General features: G+C 45.6%; 1 protein-coding gene across 1 annotated transcript in view; it reads left to right on the top strand.

The window, feature by feature from the left end:
- Positions 1-22,352, top strand: part of KNDC1 (kinase non-catalytic C-lobe domain containing 1) — a 76,576-nt gene that overhangs the window by 15,690 nt on the left and 38,534 nt on the right. Inside the window, exons 4-9 of the mRNA XM_064269894.1 lie at positions 4,921-5,067; positions 5,401-5,518; positions 6,414-7,237; positions 8,557-8,671; positions 9,619-9,690; positions 9,782-9,843. Coding sequence (XP_064125964.1) covers positions 4,921-5,067; positions 5,401-5,518; positions 6,414-7,237; positions 8,557-8,671; positions 9,619-9,690; positions 9,782-9,843 — 1,338 coding nt within the window. The remainder of the gene's footprint in view (positions 1-4,920; positions 5,068-5,400; positions 5,519-6,413; positions 7,238-8,556; positions 8,672-9,618; positions 9,691-9,781; positions 9,844-22,352) is intronic.

Here is a 22,352-nt window from a genome sequence, read left to right as displayed (position 1 = left end):
GAGCAGGGAGGGCGCAGGTAAATGGGAGACAGATTCTTCCCAAATGGGGTGTTTTTTTGTTTTTTTTTTTTTTTGCTTTGTGCAGTAGTTCAGATGCATGTACTTATCTTTTGCCTACTGAGTGCCGCTCCTCACTGGTTCCAGAGAGTTGAGCAGACTCTCTGCCATTCAGTCGCTCCCACTGTGGAAAGCATGTTCCATGTGCCACTGCTTGCCTCACTGAGCATGCAAGCCAATCCTGCCTGCAGGGTGCCAATTCCTACCAGGTCAAGTCTGGCAACTCCTCGCTGTTTCTGAACTATCTCTCCCTCCTGTTGTCCCTCAGTCCAATTCCTCAACTTTGCCTTTGATGTTCAGGGCTCCTAGATTGTCATATATAATCAATTCACTTGTTCTTTCAGGTCTTTATTCTAAGAGGGACAGCAGGAAGCATCTGACTATTCCACCATCTTGGCCTTGCCCCCCTGGTGGTCGTCTTTTTAATTACACTTTCCTGCTTGCTTGTTGTTAGTCTACGGAGAGGCTGCTGTTGTTGTTGTTAGGTGCCGTCGAGTCAGATCCAACTCATAGCGACCCTATGCACAACAGAACGAAACACATGCCTGGTCCTGCGCCATCCTTACAATCCTTGTTATGCTTGAGCTCATTGTTGTAGCCACTGTTTCAATCCACCTCGTTGAGGGTCTTCCGCTTTTCCACTGACCCTGTACTCTGCCGAGCATGATATCCTTCTCCAGGGACTGATCCCTCCTGACAACATGTCCAAAGTATGTAAGATGCAGTCTCGCCATCCTTGCCTCTAAGGAGCATTCTGGCTGTACTTTTTCCAAGACAGATTTGTTTGTTCTTTTGGCAGTCCATGGTATATTCAATATTCTTCACCAACACCACATTTCAAAGGCATCAACTCTTCTTCACTCTTCCTTATTCATTATCCAGCTTTCACATGCATATGACGCAATTGAAAATAGCATGGCTTGGGTCAGGCATACCTTAATCTTCAGGGTCACATCTTTGCTCTTCAACACTTTGAAGAGGTCCTTCTCAGCAGATTTACCCAATGCAATGTGTCTTTTGATTTCTTGACTGCTGCTTCCATGGCTGTGATTGTGGATCCAAGTAAAATGAAATCCTTGACAACTTCAATCTTTTCTCCATTTATCAGGATGTTGCTCATTGGTCAAGTTGTGAGGATTTTTCTTTTCTTTATGTTCAAGTGCAATCCATACTGAAGGCTATGGTCTTTGATCTTCATTAGTAAGTGCTTCAAGTCCTCTTCACTTTCAACAAGCAAGGTTGTGTCATCTGCATAATGCAGGTTGTTAATGAGTCTTCCTCCAGTCCTGATGCCCCTTCCTCACATAGTCCAGCTTCTTGTATTATTTGCTCAGCATACAGATTAAATAGGTATGGTGAAAGAATACAACCTTGACACACACCTTCCCTGACTTTAAACCAATCAGTATCCCCTTGTTCTGTCCAAACAACTGCCTCTTGATCTATGTAAAAGTTCCTCATGAGCACAATTAAATGTTCTGGTATTCCCATTCTTTGCAATGTTATCCACAGGCAGTTCGCTTTAATCTCCTAATCTTATATCTGGACATATTGTTAGATTATATTATTATTTCCAATATGTACAGATTCATTTAGCTTTTTTATTTAACTAGTCAAATCAACAGTTTTAAAAAAAGGCAGTGTTATCCCCTACTGTCCAAGTGCTATGACTCTCATTTCTCTCCTTCCCTTACCATGAGCCGGCTCAGAGCAGCAATGAGGCACTGAATAGAAGTAGCCTGACAGTCAGTGTCTGTCATGTCCCAGGGAGAAGCCGTTACTCTTCCTTCCTGTCCCCACATGCAATTCACTAGGCTTGACCTCCAGGACACAAGTCCATGTGGCTGCTGCATCTCTCAGTGGCAACACCCTCCCATCACAAGATACATATCAAGAGATAAATACCTTTTCCTTTGTGGCAGTAATTGTTGTTGTTAGGGGCTGTTGAATCAATTCCAACTCATAGGGACCCTATGTACTACAGAGTGAAACACTGCCTGGTCCTGCACCATCCTCACAATCATTGTTATGCTTGAGCCCATTGTTGCACCACTGTGTCAATCCATCTCATTGAGAGTCTTCTTCTTTTTCGCTGACTCTATTTTATCAAGCATGATGCCCTTCTCCAGGGACCGATTCCTCCTGAAAACATGTCCATAGTATGTGAGACATAGTCTCACCATCCTTGCTTCTAAGGAGCATTCGGGCTGTACTTCTTCCAAGACAGATTTGTTTGTTCTTTTGGCAGTCCATGGTATATTCAGTATTCTCCAACACCACAATTCAGAGGCGTCAATTCTTCTTCAATCTTCCTTACACATCGTGCAACTTTCGCATGCATACGAGGCAATTGAAAACACCATGGCTTTTGTCGGTGCCGCTTAGTCTTAATAGTGACACCTTTTCTTTTTAACACTTTAAAGAGGTCTTTTGCAGCAGATTTGTCCAATGCAATGCGTCTTTTGATTTCTTGACTGCTGCCTCCATGGGTGTTGGTTATGGATCCAAGTAAAATGAAATCCTGGACAACTTCAGTCTTTTCTTTGTTTATCATAATGTTGCTTATCAGTCCAGTCATGAGGATTTTTGTTTTCTTTATGTTGAAGTATAATCCATACTGAAGGCTGTGGTCTTTGATCTTCATCAGTAAGTGTTTCAAATCCTCTTCACTTTCAGCAAGCAAGGTTGTGCCATGCACGTTGCTAATAAGTCTTCCTCCAATCCTGAAGCCCTGTTCTTCTTCGTATAGTCCAGTTTCTTAGATTATTTGCTCAGCATACAGACTGAATAGATATGGTGAAAGAATACAACCCTAATGCACACCTTTCCTGACTTTAAACCATGCAGTGTCCCCTTGTTCTGTTCAAACGACTGCCTCTTGATCTATGTACAGGTTCCTCATGAGCACAATTAAGTGGTCTAGAATTCCAATTTTCCCAATGCAATCCATAATTAGTTATGATCCACACAACCAAATGCCTTTGCATAGTCAATAAAACACAGGTAAACATCTTTCTGGTATTTTCCGCTTCTAGTCAGGATCCATCTGATATCAGCTATGATATCCCTGGTTCTTCAGAATCCGGCTTGAATTTCTGGCTGTTCTCCATCAATGTACTGCTGCAGCTGCTTTCAAATGATCTTCAGTAGTTTTACTTGTGTGTGATATTAATGACATTGTTCGATAATTTCCACATTTGATTAGATCACATTTCTTTGGAATAGGCATAAATATGGATCTACTCCAGTTAGTTGACCAGGTCAGATAACTGCCTTCCAAATTTCTTGGCATAGATGAGTGAGCACTTCCAGCACTGCATCCATTTGTTGAAACATCTCACTGGTATTCCACCAATGCCTGGAGACTTGTTTTTCAATAATGCTTTCAGTGCAGCTTGGACTTCTTCCTTCAGTACCATCGGTTCTTGATCATATGCTACCTCCTGAAATGGTTGACTGTCAAGCAATTCTTTTTGGTATAGTGACTCTGTATTCCGCCCATCTTTTTTTGATTCTTCCTGTATCATTTAATATTTTTCTCCTAGAATTCTTCGATATTGCAACTCGAGCCTTGAATTTTTCTTCAGTTCTTTCAGCTTGAGAAATGCTAAGCGTGTACTCCCTTTTGGTTTTCTAACTCCAGGTCTTTGCACATGTCATTATAATACTTTATTTTGTCTTCTTGATCCACCCTTTGAAATCTTCTGTTCAGCTCTTTTACTTCATTATTTCTTCCTTTCATTTTAGCTACTCAGCATTCAAGAGCAAGTTTCAGAGTATCTTCTAACATCCATTTTTGCCTTTTCTTTCTTTCCTATCTTTTTAACGATCTCTTGCTTTCTTCATGTATGATATCCTTGATATCATTCCACAGGTCATCTGATCTTCAGTCATTAGTGTTGTGTGTCAAATCTATTCTCGAGATGGTCTCTAAATTCAGGTGGAATATACTCAAGGTTGTACTTTGGCTCTCATTCTAATTTTCTTCAGTTTCAACCTGAACTTGCACATGAGCAATTGATGGCCTATTCCAAAGTTGGCCTCTAGCCTTGTTCTGACTGATGATATCAAGCTTTTCCATCATCTCTTTCCACAGATGTAGTCTGTGTGTTCCTATATATTCCATCCAGCAAGTGCCATATGTACAGTTGCCATTTATGTTGGTGGAAAAAAAGTATTTGCAATGAAGAAGTCATTGGTCTTGCAAAATTCTGTCATGCTATCTCCAGCACCATTTGTATCACCAAGGCCATATTTTCCAACTATCAATCCTTCTTCTTCATTTCCACTTTCACATTCCAATCACTAGTAATTATCAGTGCATCCTGATTGCACATTTGATCAATTTCAGACTGCAGAAATTGGTAAAAATCTTCAATTTATTTATCTTTGGTCTTAGTGGTTGGTGTGTAAATTTGAATAATAATCATATTAAATGGCTTTTCCTTGTAGGCATATGAATATTATCCTATAACTGACATCATTGTGCTTCAGGATAGATATTGAAATGTTCGATTTGATGATGAATACAATGCCACTCCTCTTCAAGTTGTCATTCGAGGCATAGTAGACCATTGGCAGTAATTACTGGTTAGAAAATGAAATGAAAATATTCCATTTAAAATAGCAACAAAAACTATAGAAAGCTTGGGAGTAAACATAACAGCAACAATTGGAGACTTAGAGAAAACCAAAATCGTTTCTGCCCTGCAGTTATTTCAAAGAGCAGGTGTGGTTTTGGCATCCCACAGACCAGGCCCAGAGGAAAGGTAGGGGCCGGTAGGGGAGGAGCCCGGGGACAGGTGCTGCCCGTCCTTGGCCACCACTCTTGGGCACTGACCGAAGCCCCCTGGGTCCCCACAGGCCCACATTTACTCCCTGGGGGCCACGCTGAAGGCAGCCATGGAGTATGTGCCAGAGCCTGAGCAGGAGCCCAAGCTCAGCGCGGATCTGGAGGCGCTGCTGGGCCAGATGCAAGCGGAGAAGCCGGGGGACCGGCCTGACCTGGAGGTGAGCCCCACAGCCCTGCAGCCGCACACGAGAACACACGTGTGCCCCCAGCAGACCCCAAGGGCCTCCTGTTTACCCCACCTGCCTCGATCCCCTGCAGCCTCATTCGACTGGAACTTGGTGGTGATCCAGTCAGTTTAAGAGAAGACCTTAGGACTTCTTGTGCATTTCTGTTATGAAACAGATGGCTCAAAGCCACCGTGGGCTGGACGAATCGTTGGGTTTTCTGTGGTCCCAGATGCACTGCTTTCTGTACCAGCAAGTAGCAATTCCAGGTGTGGGGGGGGTAGGTGCTGTCCCTGTGAGTGCCCCACATCTGACCCATGTCCACAGAGCATCATCGCGCTGTGTGAGGAGAGGATGAAGAGCACGTCCTCCTGCCACCTGTGCCGAAGCCTCTCAGCTGTCGGGAGGAGGGTGCTCTCCATCGAGTCCTTCGGAGCACTCCAAGGTGAGGCGCACACATACGCAGATGCACACACTCTCATACACACACTCACACAGACCCATGCACACATGCTCATACACACACAGACCCATGCATACACACATACACTCACACACACACACATTCATGCACACAGGCACACCTACCCATGCATTCACACATACACTCACAGACACACACTCGCATGGGTGCACACATGCATACAGGCACACACATGGGCACACAGACATGCATACAGACACATACACATACATACATATGTACACAGACATACACATCCATGCACACATGCTCACAGTCACATGCATACAGACTCAGACACGCACACTCACACAGACATGCTCACACTCACAGACACACACAGTCACACATGGGTTGCTGGTCCAGCAGTGGGGTGGACTTAGGGAGAGGCCTGCACCCACTGTTGCATGAAAACCACAGGCTGCAAAGGGTGACAAGGAACCGTGTGTGTCTAGAGGCATTCACAAGGAGGACTGCGCCGGGGATTGTCTGCAGGGTGTGGCAGGGCTGGGCTGGGCCTGTTTAATCTTCTTCCCCATGGGAACATCACTTGTGCAATTACAGAAAATAGATGTGCTTTTTTGGTGAAATAATTAGACAGACAAGGGCTCCCTTAGGAAACTCCTGAGGGAAGCTCTGCCTGGCCTGAGGGAGAGGAAGGCCCAGAGGCCTTCTAGAGCCTTCCAGAGCTCATTAATTAGCTGAGATTAGGTGATTAACGAGGTTAGGAAGTCGCTGGGGCTGGTACTGAGGGAGGGGGTGGGTGCCTGGGGGCTTAGGGGAGCAGCCCACCCCAGGAATCCCTGTACACAGGGGTCTTTGGGGCGGGGGTCTCCAGTCCCTGCTCCCCGCGGTAACCCTCCTCTTCCTGGCACAGATATCAGTGAGAGCGCCTGGAGGGGGAGATTCGCGCCCAGAAGTTCGGGGCCCAAGGGGCAGCCTCGGGACCGTGGCACTGACCCTAAGGTCCCACATGCCCCGCTGGGCCTGCCTGCAGGTGGCCCTGGCAACCTGGAGCAGGAGAGCAGCTGGGGTGCCCGCCCCCTGTCCCCGAAGCCCCTGCTCTTGGCACCTGTGAGAAACGGCGAGACCCTCGACAGGGAGGGGCTGTGCTCAGAGCAGCTGGCCGGCCTCCTGCTGGACACCAGGGGCCCCCTGGGCGACCTGGACCACGGCCTGCTCAAGAGGAGCCGCCTGAGGAAGGTGCAGACCTTCCCCCGGCTCCTGGCCGAGGGCCCTGAGGCCAGTGCCCTCTGCCTGTCACTGACCAGAAGCCAGCTGCCCATGTCCGAACTGTTCCCTGCAGACTACAGGAAAATCTTTCCAGAGGGGAAAAATGGCATTCTGGGCTTCAGGGCACTGCCCAAGTACAGACTCTGGCCCAATGAGGGGTCTGAGCCCCCAGTGGGCGAGGCGCGAGGCACAGGAGGCCGGGGGGACAGGGGAGCCCTACCAGGGGCTGGTCTGGGTGGTGGCACTGGGCTGGGAGGCGCCTGCCACGGAGCGGCAGCCTGCACCCCTGGACAGCCAGAGGAAGAGGGGCCCTCACAGCCAGCCAGGGCAACGTCCTGCCCCAGCCAGGACCTTCTGGAGGAGAACCCCCCACCTTGCCCCCTGGACCTTGGAGACCCCAGGGCTCGCTGCAGTGCTGCTGGCATCACAGAAGAAGCAGGGCACCCGGGTGGCACAACCATGGAGCAGGTGGGTGGCCCATCCTCCTGCAGCGGTTGTGTTACACTCCTTATCAGCCATGATCCGTGCGGTACTGATAATTCAGCACAGGAAGGTGGCTGTGTCCTCCTCTTCTCAATAACCGAGATGTTCCAGGGAAGCTGCCTGGTTTTTGATGGAAGCTGGGGCAGGCGGCCTTACTGGGTGTGGGCAGCACTCATCCCAGACACAGCCTACAGCTACCCCTAAGCCCACCAGGCAGTGACGCTAATGCCCACCCGTCATGAGCAGGCACACCCTGTGGAGGTCTTCATTTTCTTGCTAGAAGAGCAGAGTAGGAATAGCCTCCCAGGGCCACGGCCCAGCAGCCTCTGCCCCAGCAGGGCTATTTCAGGGCCTTCATTTCCTGAATCCCCGTTTTCCTACACCAGAGCCAGTGTGGGCCCACGAGTCCCGGGTTCCAAAGCAGAGAATAAGCAGGGCCTTCAGGTCTTCCTCTTCGCAAAGTCAGAGCCACAAGCGTAAGTCGAAACTACCCGCAGCCAAGCTTTGTCTCAGAACCACCAGGAAGTGCCTGTGCCCGGCTCCCAGCTGCTCAACCACAGCCTCATCACTGCTGCCAGGTCTCTGCTGCTCACTGGGGCAGATGAGCCCTCAGCAGGGTGGACAGACCCTCGCTGGTCTGGGAAGTGCACCCATCACTGAGTCATTCCTTCTTTCTAACAGTTTGTGAGCTGCCTGCAGACGCTGCCCTGTCCTCAGGGACAGCAAGTGCCCCTTATGGCCCACAAGTGGGGCAGGGGTCCCTGAGTCCAGGCAGCGCTCAGCAGCCCCCACACAGCTTCTCTGTTCCACTCTGAGCGGGTCAAAGCTGACCCAGAGGTGGAGTGAGGAGTAAAGCCAGCCCCCTGCCCAGATCTTCACCATGCAGCACAGCCCAGGGCATCCAAGCTCGGTGCTTGGACACCCCATAGCCCCACACCTAACAGCCATGCTAAAGGCTCAGCAGGGAGGAAGCCAGCCTTCAGATATGGTGCTGGCAAGCATAGCACAGATGCTCTTACCAGACAATGCCCTGTCTGGGGCAGGGAGGCACTGACCAACAGGGAGCCCAGGAAGAACTGTGCCCACAATGGGCCATGCAGGGGGTTGAGGGGAGGACACTGGTCTCTGGAGCCTTCTTCTAACACATGAATTTGGCCACCAAAACCTGGTGGCCTCAGAATGGGGAGCTGAGATCAACCTGTGGTACTCGAGAGAGGGGGGCATGCTGTTGGGGGCCCTGTCCCTCCCCAGCAGCATGTTATGGGGCAGCTCCGTCCTGACCACCCCTCTTCATCCCCATACAGCGGATGTCCCTGCAGGACCTCCTGGTGAAGCTTGGCCGGCCCTTCCGGGAATACGAGCTCTGGGCGCTGTGCCACGAGAGCCTCCACACCCTGCAAACCTACATCGAGTTCCCAGGTAGCCACCCTCTCCCACCCCCAGCACCCCTATGGCCGATGGGCTGCGGGGCCAGAGCGGCCTGTGAGAGGGGCGCTGAGTCTGCTGAATGTGGCCTGGGGTGGTCAGAGCAGACAGCAGGGCCATGGGGCATTGGAGGGGCTCGGAGCAGATGCTTTAATCTCCTTTAACTGATAACCCCTGCTGAAAGGAGGGGGCCATGGAAACTCCAGCCACATAGTCCCGGCAGGGTGATATCATCCCCAAGGAGGTAAGAATTGGTTCTAGGAGGAAGAGGGGAACCTTAGATATTGCTGCAGTTCATGGCCCTCAAAGCTCAGCCCCATGGGACAAGCTAACAGATTTTATACAAGATGGGGTGGGGAGGGGTGATGCAGAGAACAGCGTCCACAAGGTCTCCTGGGGAGGGGAGCAGTTATAACAGACACTGCCATCAGGTCAGCTGATTCCCCACTGTGCTGCCCCATGACTTGGAATGGGGCCTGTGACCCCCCAGCCAGCCCCAGGCCCTATCCCCGCTGCCAGGTCAGCCATCTCCCCTGCTCCCCTGGTCTTGGTTCAGCACATTTGCACTTAGAGCACACACACCAGTTGGTGTGGCCAAGTGGCATCCACCCCCGCCTGGGCTGGTGGGAGGGGTGGCTCAGAGGGTCTTCCCTGTGCCTCTGGGACAGATGAGGAAGGGGCTGGAGCTTGCTTCATGACGTGGTATTGCCCAGGGACTTGACTTTTTCAGCCCTGGGGGCCACACTGGTGGGCTACGAGAGGACTGGGCAGTATACCTGCCCACCCAGGCCTGCCCCATGTGATAGAGAGGCTGAGAAGAACCCTTCCCCTGCATCGGGCAGTATGGCCCTCCAAAGAGCAGTCCTCAGAGCTAGCGGCAGGTGGCCCTGTTATGCCGCTGCCTGCCAGGGTGCTCACCTCTGATGCCACATGTCCTGCAGCCTACCTGTGCCTGGACTCCGTGCTGGTCGCCGAGGATGGCACTGTGCTCTTCGGGGTGCCCCCTGCCGACGGTGCGTATGAGGCTCACCAGGGGCTGCACTCGGCATGAGTTTGCCACTGCCAAAGGCAAGACTAACCTAGGTCTGGGATTTTCTCTCTCAGGCTCATACAATTCATTTTTTGTGGCTCCCGAGGTCACAGAGGAGAAGCTGGTGACGGAAAAGGTAACTGGACCTCCTCCATACTCCCTGCCCAACTCCAGGCCTGCAGACCCTCATGACCAGGTTCACCCCACTCCCACCCCTCCCAGCTAAGAGAAAAAGAAGAGGCAGGATGGGCATGATGTCGGGACCTCATGGGATTGTAGCAGGACCCCGGTGGGCACCACACATGCCCAGTGCCTCAGCTCTGTCTGATGAGATGGCCACAGGCAGTGTCCACCTAGCTGACATTGCCTCAGAGGGTCCCAAGGAACATGGTCAGGTGGTGGTTGTCCCAACAGCCCTCTGCATGAACAATTGCAGTGGTGCATGGGGCTGCCTGTCCTGGTTTGTGGGAGCCAACAGCAGTCATTGGAAAAAGCCCATGACCCTTGAGTCAATTCTGACTCATATTAACCCTATAAAAAAAAAAACAAAACCAAACCCACTGCTGTTGAGTCGATTCCGACTCATAGCGACCCTACAGGACAGAGTAGAACTGCCCCACAGAGTTTCCAAGGAGCGCCTGGCGGATTCGAACTGCCAACCTTTTGGTGAGCAGCCATAGCACTTAACCACTACTCTGCCAGGGTTTCCATCAACCCTATAGGACAGAATAAAATTGCCCCGTAGTGTTTCCAAGGCTGTAAATCTTTATGGAAGCAGATTGTCACGTATTTCTCCCACAGAGCAGCTAGTGAGTTCGAACTGCCAACCTTTCGGTTAGCAGCCAAGTGCTTTACCACTCCACCGCCAGGGCTAGTTCAGTTGTTAGAAAGCTATCATTAAATTAAGTTATACATATTCACAATTAAATTATACTCAAAACCAAGGCAGAGTTTCTACTTCTGGAAAGAGGAGGAGACATACTATCCCACTTCTCCCGCTAAACACAACTGAAAACCTGCACATTGTACATAAATGAACATGAGGAGACTCTGAAAGGTGGAGAAAAAGACGGCAGACCACCTACAGATTTCAGGATAGAAGAAATGACACAGTGATGAGGTCCCTGGCTTTCTTTTTGTCTCAGACATTCCAGATTTGGGGCTGTAGAAGCCAGCAAATCAGAAACACCAATGGCCGCAGACAAAAAAGCCCAACAAAAACTAGCACCCTACAGCCAAAGGGGCAGCCCAACAAGATAGACAGCCATCAGACAGTAACCTCTCACTCCAACCAAACACCACAGAAAAAACAGCCCCACCCACACCAGCAAAGACAGAATGGGGAGAATAGACTTCTACCCTCTCCCAGCTGTAACAAGGCACCCCAATTCACCTGCTGGGGTGCTGTCAGAAAAGGTTAAGTAGAGGGCCGAGACTTTCATCCCCAGAAGGTGGTAATGAGGATACCACCCTCCAACAGCAGTGGAGACCACATAGGGAGCCTGGACTTCTACTCTCTCACCTGTTGGTAACAAGGCATCCCAACTCCCCCACTGTGTGGTGTCAAAGGAGGCCTAGTAATGAGACCACCTTGATCCCCCACAGTGTCATTAGAGCCATATGGGGAGCAGTAAGGAGGCCACCTACCCCTCTCAGCCAGGACGGTATCAGCGGAAGCATAATGGGAAACCAGAACTCCCACCCTTGTCCGACAGTAATGAGGAGCCCCCCTCCTCAAGAGTCCAACAGAGAGAAACTGGGCTTCAACCCCCTCTGACAGTTATGAGATGTCTCCTTCCCTTCCCTGCCAAAATGGCGTCAGAGAAAGGCAGCTAAAACAGAAGATTTAGATAAGATCCAGAGTCTTATAATAAAAAAGTCCAGATTTCAATTAAAAAAGTCACTCATTATACCAAGAACCAGGAAGATCTCAAACTGAATGAAAAAGATATCAATAGATGCCAACACTGAGACAACGGAGATGTTAAAAATAACTGACAGAAATTTTAAACCAGCCTTCATAATAATGCCTCAACAAACTATTATGAACATATTTGAAACAAATGAAAAAATCTCAGCAAGGAAAAGGAAGATAAAAAGAAGAACCAAATTAAAATTTTGGAACTGAAAAACACAAAAACTGAAAGAAAAAAACTCAACGGATAGGCTTAACAGTAAATGAAGGGGTAAGAAGAAAGAATAGGTGAATTTAAAGATAGCTCAATAGAAATTATCTAAACAACAGGAAGAAACTGAAAAAAAAATTTTTTTTGAGCAGAACCTCAGAGATCTGTGGAACAGTAAAAAAGATCTAATATTTGTGTCATCAGAGCCCTGGAAGGAGAGAAGAAAGATGGTGAAGCAGAAAAAGTATTCAAAGAAATATGGAAAAAGACATAAACCTAAAGATTTCAGAAGCTGAGCAAACCCCAAACAGGATAAACCCAAAGAAATCAACACTAAAACACATCAATCAAACCTTTGAAAAGACAAAAAAAAAAAAAACTCTTGAGAGCAGCAAGAAAGGAACAACACCTTATATATGGGGGGGGGGGGGGAAGGTCAAATAGCAGTGTATTTCTCATCAGAAACCTTAGAAGGAAGTGGCAAATACTGCTCAAGTCCTGCAAGAAGTGTCAATATCCTTCAAGAATAAAAGGAAAGTCAAGACATTTTCAGAAACAGAAAGCTAAGAAAATTTGTCACAACACACCTACCTTAAAAGAATGGCTAAAGGAGTTTCTCTAAACAGAAAGGAAACAATAAAAGAGGGAATCTTAGATTGTCAGGAAAGAAGAAAGGACATGCTAAGAAAAAATATAATGTAAGTAAATACAATAGACTTTCCATCACCTCTTTCGTTTTCTAACTTGTTTGACGATTGAAGTAAAATTTATAAACTGTTCAGTGTGGTTTTAAATGTATGTAGAGGTTACAATGACCATAAGTATGTCACAAGAGGGTGCAGTATTTTGTTGTGTTGTACATGGCGTCGCTATGAGTCAGAACCAACTTGACCACACATAACGACAACAACATACTGTTCGTGAGTGTATCTCTTTATAGCTTTTTTTAGTGGTTGCTCTAGGTGTTACTTGAGCCCTGGTGGTACAGTGGTTAAGAGCTTGGCTGCTAACCAAAAGGTCGGCAGTTTGAGTCAACCAGCTGCTCCTTGGAAACCCCATGGAGCAATACTACTCTTTCATACAGGATTGCTATCAGTTAGAATTGACTCAACAGCAATGGATTTGTTTTGTTTTGTTTTGTTCTCTAGGTGTTACACTACATCTACATAGATTATTACAGCCTACAGGTGTGGTTATTTTCCCCAGTTCAAGTGAAGTATGCAAACTTTACCTCCATTTACATCCCTTTACTCTTTCCCATTCATAAGGAGCCCTCCTGACACAGTGGTTAAGTGCTTCGATGCTAACCAAGAGGTCAAGGGTTCGAACTTCCCCGCCGCTCCATGGGAGAAAGATGTGGCAACCTACTTCTGTAATGATTTCTAGCCTTGGAAACCCTATGGGGGCAGTTCTACTCTGTCCCATAGGGTCACTATGAGGCAGAATGATCGATGGCAATGGGTGGGTTTTTACTCTCTCCCATTCATAACATAATGGTCTTAAACATATCCTCTCGATTGTTAGGTGCCATTGAGTTGGTTCCGACTCATAGCGACCCTATGCACAACAGAACGAAACACTGCCCGGTCCTGCACCATCCTTACAATCATTGTTACGCTTGAGCTAATTTTTGCAGCCACTGTGTCAATCCACCTCATTGAGGGTCTTCCTCTTTTTTACTGACCCTCCACTTTACCAAGCATGATGTCCTTCTTCAGGGATTGGATGCTTCTGATAAAATGTCCAAAACATATGAGATGAAATTTCATCATCCTTGCATTCTGGTTGTACTTTCTCCAAGACAGATTTGTTTGTTCTTTTGGCAGTCCATGGTATATTCAATATTCTTTGCCAGCACCATAATTAAAAGGCGTCAATTCTTCGGATTTTCTTATTCATTGCCCAACATTGACATCAATATAGGCAATCGAAAACACCATGGCTTGGGTCAGGCTAACATTAATCCTCAAAGTGACATCTTTGCTTTTTAACACTTTAAAGAGGTCTTTGCAGCAGATTTACCCAATGCAATGTGTCGTTTGATTTCTTGACTGCCCCTTCCATGGGTGTTGATTGTGGATGCATGTAAAATGAAATCATGAACAACTTCAGTCTTTTCTCCATTTATCATGATGTTCCTTATTGGTCCAGTTGTGAGGATATTTGTTTTCTGTATGTTGAGATGTAATCCATACTGAGGCTGTGATCTTTGATTTTCATTAGTAAGTGCTTCAAGTCCTGTTCACTTTCAGCAAGCAAGGCTGTGTCATCTGCATAACACAGGTTGTTAATGAGCCTTCCTCCAATCCTGATGCCCCATTCTTCATATAATCTAGCTTCTCAGATTATTCGCTCAGCATACAGACTGAATAAGTATGGTGAAAGGATACAACCCTGACACACACCTTTCCTGACTTGAAAACCACACGGTATCCCCTTGTTCTGTTTGAACGACTGCCTCTCGATCTATGTACAGGTTCCTGATGAGCACAATTAAGTGATCTGGAATTCCCATTCTTCGCAATGTTATCTGTAATTTGTTATGATGCACACAGTCAAATGCCTTTGCCTACTCAATAAAACAAAGGTAAACACATTTCTGATATTCTCTGTTTTCAGCCAGAATCCATCTGACAGCAGCAATGATATCCCTGGTTTCACATCCTTTTCTGAATCCAGCTTGAATTTCTGGCAGTTCCCCGTCGATGTACTGCTGCAACTGCTTTTGAATGATCTTCAGCAAAATCTTACTTGTGTGTGATATTAATGATATTGTTCAATAACTTCTGCATTCGGTTGGATCACCTTTCTTTGGAGTAGGCATAAATATGGATCTCTTCCAGTTGATTGGCCAAGTCAGGTAGCGGTCTTCCAAATTTCTTGGCATAGACGAGTGAGCGCTTCCAGCGCTGCATCCGTTTGCTGAAACATCTAAATTAGTATTCCATCAATTCCTGGAGCCTTGTTTTTCATCAGTGCCTTCAATGCAGTTCATACTTCTTCCTTCAGTACCATCAGTTCTTGATCATATGCTACCTCCTGAAATGGTTGGTACAGTGACTTTATATATAACACTATAAAGCAAAATGTAGTACTAAAAAAAAATGGTCAAATAACACACATGAAAGCACAGAAATAAAAAACAGAACAAACAGAAAATAAAATGTCAGATTTGAGCTCTAATATATTAATAATTACACTAAATGTAAATGATCTAAATACACCAATTGAAAGACAGAGAATGGCAGAGTGGATTAAAAACAAGTCTCAATTGTATTCTATCCACAAGAAACTCACTTTAAATAAAGCAATATAAGCAAGTTGAAAATTAAGGGATAGAAAAAGGCCATGTAACATTAATCAAAAGAAACCAGGTATGACTATACAAATATTGGATAAAGTACACTTCAAAGAAATTACCAAAGACAGAGAACAACAACAAAAAAAAAGACCCGTTGCCTTTGAGTCCGACTAATAGCAACTGTGTACGACAGAGTAGAACTGCCCCATAGAGTTTCCAAGGAGCACCTGGTGGATTTGAACTGTGATTAGCAGCTGTAGCACTTAACCACTATGCCACTAGGGTTTCCAACCCATAACTATTAGGGAAATAAATCCCTCTGTCAGTTAGTTATACCATGGGGGCTTGCATGTTGCTGTGATGCTGGAATCTATGCCACCAGTATTCAAATACCAGCAGAGTCACCCATGACAGACAGGTTTCAGCTGAGCTTCCAGACTGAGACAGACTAGGAAGAAAGACCCAGCAGTCTACTCCTGAAAAGAATTAGCCAGTGAGCAGAACATTGTCTGATATAGTGCCAGAAGATGAGTGCCTCAGGTTGGAAGGCACTCAAAAGACAACTGGGGAAGAGCTGCCTCCTCAAGGTAGAGTAGACCTTGATCGCATGGATGGAGTCAAGTTTTCCAGACCTTCATTGGCTGATGTGGCATGACTCAAAATCAGGAAAAACAGCTGCAGAACTCCATTAAAAATCAAAATGTGAAATGTACAAAGTATGAATCTAGGAAAATTGGACATTGTCAAAAATGAAATGGAACACATAAACATCGACATCCTAGGCTTTAGTGAGCTGAAATGGACTGGTATTGGCCATTTTGAATCAGACAATCATACAGTCTACTATGCTGGGAATGACAACTTCAAAAAGAATGGCATTGCATTCATAATAAAAAAAATGTGTTTCAAGATCTATCCTGAAGTACAACACTATCCTTGATAGGATAATATCCATACGTCTACAAGGAAGACCAGTTAATAGGACTATTATTCAAATTTACAAACTAAACACTAAGGACAAAGGTGAAGAAATTGAAGACCTTTACCAACTTCTGCAGTCTGAAATGGATCGAACATGCAATCAGGATGCATTGATAATTACTGGTGATTGGAATGCAAAAGTTGGAAACAAAGAATAAGGGTTGGTAGTTGGAAAATAGGGCCTTGGTGATAGAAACTATGCCAGAGATCACGTGATAGAATTTTGCAAGACCAATGACTTCTACATTCCAAATACCCTTTTTCAACAACATAAACGGCGACTATACACATGGACCTCACCAGATGGAATACACAGTTCAAGTTGAAACTGAAGAAAATAAGAACAAGTCCATGAGAGCCAAAGTATGACCTTGAGTATATCCCACATGAATTTAGAGACCAACTCAAGAATAGATTTGACGCACTGAACACTAACGACTGAAGACCAGACAAGTTGTGGAATGACATCAAGGACATCATACATGAAGAAAGCAAGAGGTCATGGAAGGAATACACAGTCTCTATACCAAAAAGAGTTCCTTAACAACATTCAATCATTTCAGAAGGTAACATATGATTAGGAACCTATGGTACTGAAGGAAGAGATCCAGGCTGCACTGAAGTCATTGGCAAAAAACAAGTCTTCAGGAATTGACGGAATACTAATTGAGATGTTTCAACAAACGGATGCAGTGCTGGAAGCGCTCACTTGTCTATGCCAAGAAATTTGGAAGACCGCTACTTGACCTGGCCAACCAACTGGAAGCAATCTATATTTATGCCTACTCCAGAGAAAGGTGATCCAACTGAATGCAGAAGTTATTGAACAATATCATTAATATCACACACAAGTAAAATTTTGCTGAAGATCATTCAAAAGCAGTTGCAGCAGTACATCGACGGGGAACTGCCAGAAATTCAAGCTGGATTCAGAAGAGGATGTGAAACCAAGAATATCATTGCTGATGTCACATGGACCCTGGCTGAAAGCAGAGAATATCAGAAACGTGTTTACCTTTGTTTTATTGAGTAGGCAAAGGCATTTGACTGTGTGGATCATAAGAAATTACAGATAACATTGCAAAGAATGGGAATTCCAGAATACTTCATTGTGCTCATGAGGAACCTGTATATAGATCAAGAGGCAGTCATCCAAACAGAACAAGGGGATACCATGTGGTTTTCAAGTCAGGAAAGGTGTGTGTCAGGGTTGTATCCTTTCACCATACTTATTCAATCTGTATGCTGAGCAAATAATCTGAAAACCTGGATTATATGAAGAATGGGGCATCAGGATTGGAGGAAGACTCATTAACAACCTGTGTTATGCAAATGACACCACCTTGCTTGCTGAAAGTGAACAGGACTTGAAGCACTTACTAATGAAAATCAAAGATCACAGCCTTCAGTATGGATTGCACCTCAACGTACAGAGAACAAATATCCTCACAACTGGACCAATAAGCAACATCATGATAAATGGAGAAAAGACAGAACTTGTCCATGATTTCAGTTTACGTGGATCCACAATCAGCACCCATGGAAGCAGCAGTCACGAAATCAAATTGACACATCGCATTGGGCAAACCTGCTGCAAAAGACAAGTGAAGTTCCGAGGTGTTTTCTTGTTTTTGTTTTGAAACCAACTCGACATCACCTAACAACAGCATTAAGGAAATTGAATTTATAATTTAAAAACTCCCCAAAGATAAATCACTAGGCCCAGATGGTTTCACTGCAGAATTCTACCAAATGTTTAAAGAAATAACACCAATTCTACACAATCTCTTCCAGAAAACAGAAGAGGAAATACTTCTCAATTCATTTCATGAAAGTAGTTTTACCCTCATACTAAAACCAAAGACAGTACAAACCCAAATACAACTACAGACATTGCAGTACCCCTAATGATTACATATGGAAAAACATGACTGAGCCCTGAGTGGACTGTCGCCCTTCATTCTCCTCACACGGGGCAATGACCTGGGGAGCACAAGAGAACCAGTCAGGTCACACCCTACTTTACGCCCCACCCAGAGGGCCGATCCTCTGGCTGAGATCCCTGCGAACCAGTGGTGTGCTGGTAAAGCTCAACAACCAGCTCTCTGAATAAAAGTGTGTAGCTCCATGGACACACATACACGTATTACAAATTTAACTGATACCATGGATGTGTAGCACAGAATTTAAAAGTAATAATAAAATGTATGCTACTCTTTTTTAATTTTTATTGTGCTTGAAGTGAAAGTTTACAAATCAACTCAGTCTGTCATACAAAAATTTATATACACCTTGCTAAAAAAAATTGCTCTCCCCCTAATGAGACAGCACAGTCCTTCCCTCCACTCTCTCTTTTCATGTCCATTCCACCAGCTTCTGAACCCCTCCGCCCTCCCATCTCCCCTCCAAACAGGAGAAGCCAACATAGTCTCATGTGTCTACTTGATCCAAGAGGCTCATTCTTCACCAGCATCATTTTATATCCCATTGTCCAGTCCAATCCATGTCTGAAGAGTTGGCTTTGGGAATGGTTCCTGTCTTGGGCTAACAAAATGTCTGGGGGCCATGACCACCGGGGTCCTTCTAGTCTCAGGCAAACCATTAAGTCTGGTCATTTTATGAGAACTTGGGGTCTAAATCCCACTGCTCTCCTGCTCCCTCAGGGGTTCTCTGTTGTGTTCCCTGTCAGGGCAGTCATCGGTCGCAGTCGGACACCATCTAGTTCTTCTGGTCTCAGGTTAATGTAGTCTCTGCTTTATGTGGCCCTTTCTGTCTCTTGGGCTCATAATTACCTTGTCTCTTTGGTGTTCTTCATTCTCCTTTGCTCCAGGCGAGTTAAGACAAATTGATGCATCTTAGACGGCCACATGCTAGTGTTTAAGACCCCAGACGCCACTCTCTAAAGTGGGATGCAGAATGTTTTCTTAGTAGATTTTATTATACCAATTGACTTACCCCCTGAAACCATGGTCCCCAAACCCCTGCCCCTGGTACACTGGCCTTCTAAGCATTCAGTTTATTCCGGAAACTTCTTTGCTTTTTGTTTAGTCCACTTTTGCTGACCTCTCCTGTATTGTATGTTGTCTTTCCCTTCACCTAAAATAGTTCTTATCTACTATCTAATTAGTGAATACCTCTCTACGTCCCTCCCACCATCCCTATCCCCCATTAGTAACCATCAAAGAATATTTTCTTCTCTGTTTAAACTATTTCTCAAGTTCTTATAATAGTGGTCTTATACAATATTTGTCCTTTTGCAACTGACTAATTTCACTCAGCATAATGCCTTCCAGATTCCTCCATGTTATGAAATGTTTCACAGATTCATCATAGTATTCCATTGTGTGAATATACTATATTTATCCATTCATCCATTGATGGGCACCTTGGTTGCTTCCATCTTTTTGCTATTGTAAACAGTGCTGCAATGAACATGGGTGTGCATATATCTGTTGTGTAAAGGCTCTTATTTCCCTAGGATATATTCCAAGTAGTAGGATTGGCGGATCGTATGGTAGTTCTAGCTTTTTCAGGAAGCGCCAAATCGATTTCCAAAGTGGTTGTACCATTTTACGTTCCCACTAGCAGTGTGTAAGTGTTCCAATCTCTCCACAACATCTCCAACGTTTATTATTTTGTGGTTTTTGGATTAATGCCCCCCTTGTTGGAATGAGATGGAATCTCATTGTAGTTTTGATCTGCATTTCTCTAATGGCTAGTGATCGTGAGCATATCCGCATATATCTGTTAGCTACCTGAATGTCTTCTTTAGTGAAGTGTCTGCCCATATCTTTTGCCCATTTTTTAAGTGGGTTATTTGTGTTTTTGTAGTTGAGTTTTTGCAGTATCATGCAGATTTTAGAGATCAGCCACTGACCGGAAATGTCATATCTAAAAAATGTTTTCCCAGTCTGTAGGTAGTCTTTCTACTCTTTTGGTGAAGTCTTTGGATGAACATAGGTGTTTGATTTTTAGGAGCTCCCAGTTATCTAGTTTCTCCTCTGCATTGTTAGTAATGTTTTGTATACTGTTTATGCCATGTATTAGGGCTCCTAACCTTTTCCCTATTTTTCATTCCATGATTCTTATTGTTTTAAATTTTACGTTTAGGTCTTTGATCCATTTTGAGTTAGTTTTTGTGCATGGTGTGAGGTATGGGTCTTGTTCACTTTCTTGCAGATGGATATCCAGTTATGCTAGCACCATTTCTTAAAAAGACTGTCTTTTCCCCATTTAACTGTTTTGGGGCCTTTGTCAAATATGAACTGCTCATATGTGGATGGATTTATGTCTGGATTCCCAATTCTGTTCCATTGGTCTGTGTATCTCTTGTTGTACCAATACCAGGCTGTTTTGACGACTGCGGCGGTATAATTGTTGTTGGTGTTGTTGTTAGGTGCCATCGAGTCAGTTCCAACTCATAGCAACCCTATGCACAACAGAACAAAACACTGCCTGGTCCTGAGCCATCCTTACAATCGTCGTTATGCTTGAGCTCATTGTTGCAGCCACTGTATCAATCCACCTTGTTGAGGGTCTTCCTCTTTTCTGCTGACCCTGTACTCTGCCAAACATGATGTCCTTCTCCAGGGACTGATCCCTCCTGACAACATGTCCAAAGTGTGTAAGACACAGTCTCGCCATCCTTGCTTCTAAGGAGCATTCTGGTTGTACTTCTAAGACAGATTTGTTCGTTCTTTTGGAAGTCCATGGTATATTCAATATTCTTCACCAACACCACAATTCAAAGGCGTCAATTCTTCTTCAGTCTTCATTATTCATTATCCAGCTTTCACATGCATATGACGCAATTGAAAATACCATGGCTTCGGTCAGGTGCACCTTAGTCTTCAAGGTGACATCTTTGCTCTTCAGCACTTTAAAGATGTCTTTTGCAGCAGATTTACCCAATGCAATGAGTCTTTTGATTTCTTGACTGCTGCTTCCATGGCTCTTGATTGTGAAATCCTTGACAATTTCAATCTTTTCTCCATTTATCATGATGTTCCTCATTGGTCCAGTTGTGAGGATTTTTGTTTTCTTCATGTTGAGGTGCAATCCATACTGAAGGCTGCCGTCTTTAATCTTCATTAGTAAGTGCTTCAAGTCCTCTTCACTTTCAGCAAGCAAGGTTGTGTCGTCTGCATAACTCAGGTTGTTAATGAGTCTTACTCCAATCCTGATGCCCTGTTCTTCTTCATATAGTCCAGCTTCTTGGATTATTTGCTCAGCATACAGATTGAATAAGCATGGTGAAAGAATACAACCCTGATGCACACCTTTCCTGATGTTAAACCAATTAGTATCCCCTTGTTCTGTCCCAACAAGTGCCTCTTGATCTATGTAGAGGTTTCTCATGAGCACAATTAAGTGTTCTGGAATTCCCATTCTTCGCAATGTTATCCATAATTTGTTATGATCCACACAGTCAGAAGCCTTTGCATGGTGCGGCGGTATAATAGGTTCTAAAATCGAGTAGAGTGAGGCCTCACACTTTGTTCTTCTTTTCAGTAACGCTTTACTTATCCGGGGCCTCTTCCCTTCCATATGAAGTTGGTGATTTGTTTCTCCATCTCATTAAAAAATGTCGTTAGGAGGAGGTGGAGCCAAGATGGTGGAAGAGACAGACGCTTCCGTCGAGCCCTCTTTACAGCGAAGACCCGAAAAAACAAGTGAAATGAGTATATTTGTGACAAGATGGGAAGCCTGAACATCAAAGGCAAGCTTAGACAAGGAACTAAGGGGCAGGGTGAGGAAGAGGCAGTTCAGAAGTGGAGAGGATTTGCTGGACCTGAATCACGGGGAGCCCTAGGCACCATTCCAGGAGCGGCAGCTGTGGAGGCGGCGGACTGGTCCTAGCATTCGGCCGCAGTTTTCTCAGGGAGAAGCAGCCAACCACACAGCCTGCTCACACCTCTGGAACCTGAGGAGAATGGCACTCCTGGCAAAAGCTAAGTACTTGCGTATATTTTACCGCGCCCCACCCCCCACCCCCAGGCCGGCTTCAGCGGCTGAATCCCTGGGCCTGAGATAGACACTGGTGAGCACCTAGAGCCATCCTCCTGGCCTTGGGGAAGGAAAAAATTTCCACCTGGGGGAAAACATAATTTGCTAGCTCCGTTAACCGGGGGAGCTCAGGACAGAAGCGGCTCCTGCCCAGGCATAAACCGTCAGTGGACCTTGAGCACCTTTCCATTCTGCATGGATTTGTGTGGGCCTATTTTGGGAGAATAGGCG

This window comes from Loxodonta africana, chromosome 16, assembly GCF_030014295.1.
Source record: "Loxodonta africana isolate mLoxAfr1 chromosome 16, mLoxAfr1.hap2, whole genome shotgun sequence".
Taxonomy (NCBI): Eukaryota; Metazoa; Chordata; class Mammalia; order Proboscidea; family Elephantidae; genus Loxodonta; species Loxodonta africana.
The sequence above is the reverse complement of the archived record's forward strand: the minus strand, read 5'-3'. Positions and strand labels throughout refer to the sequence as shown.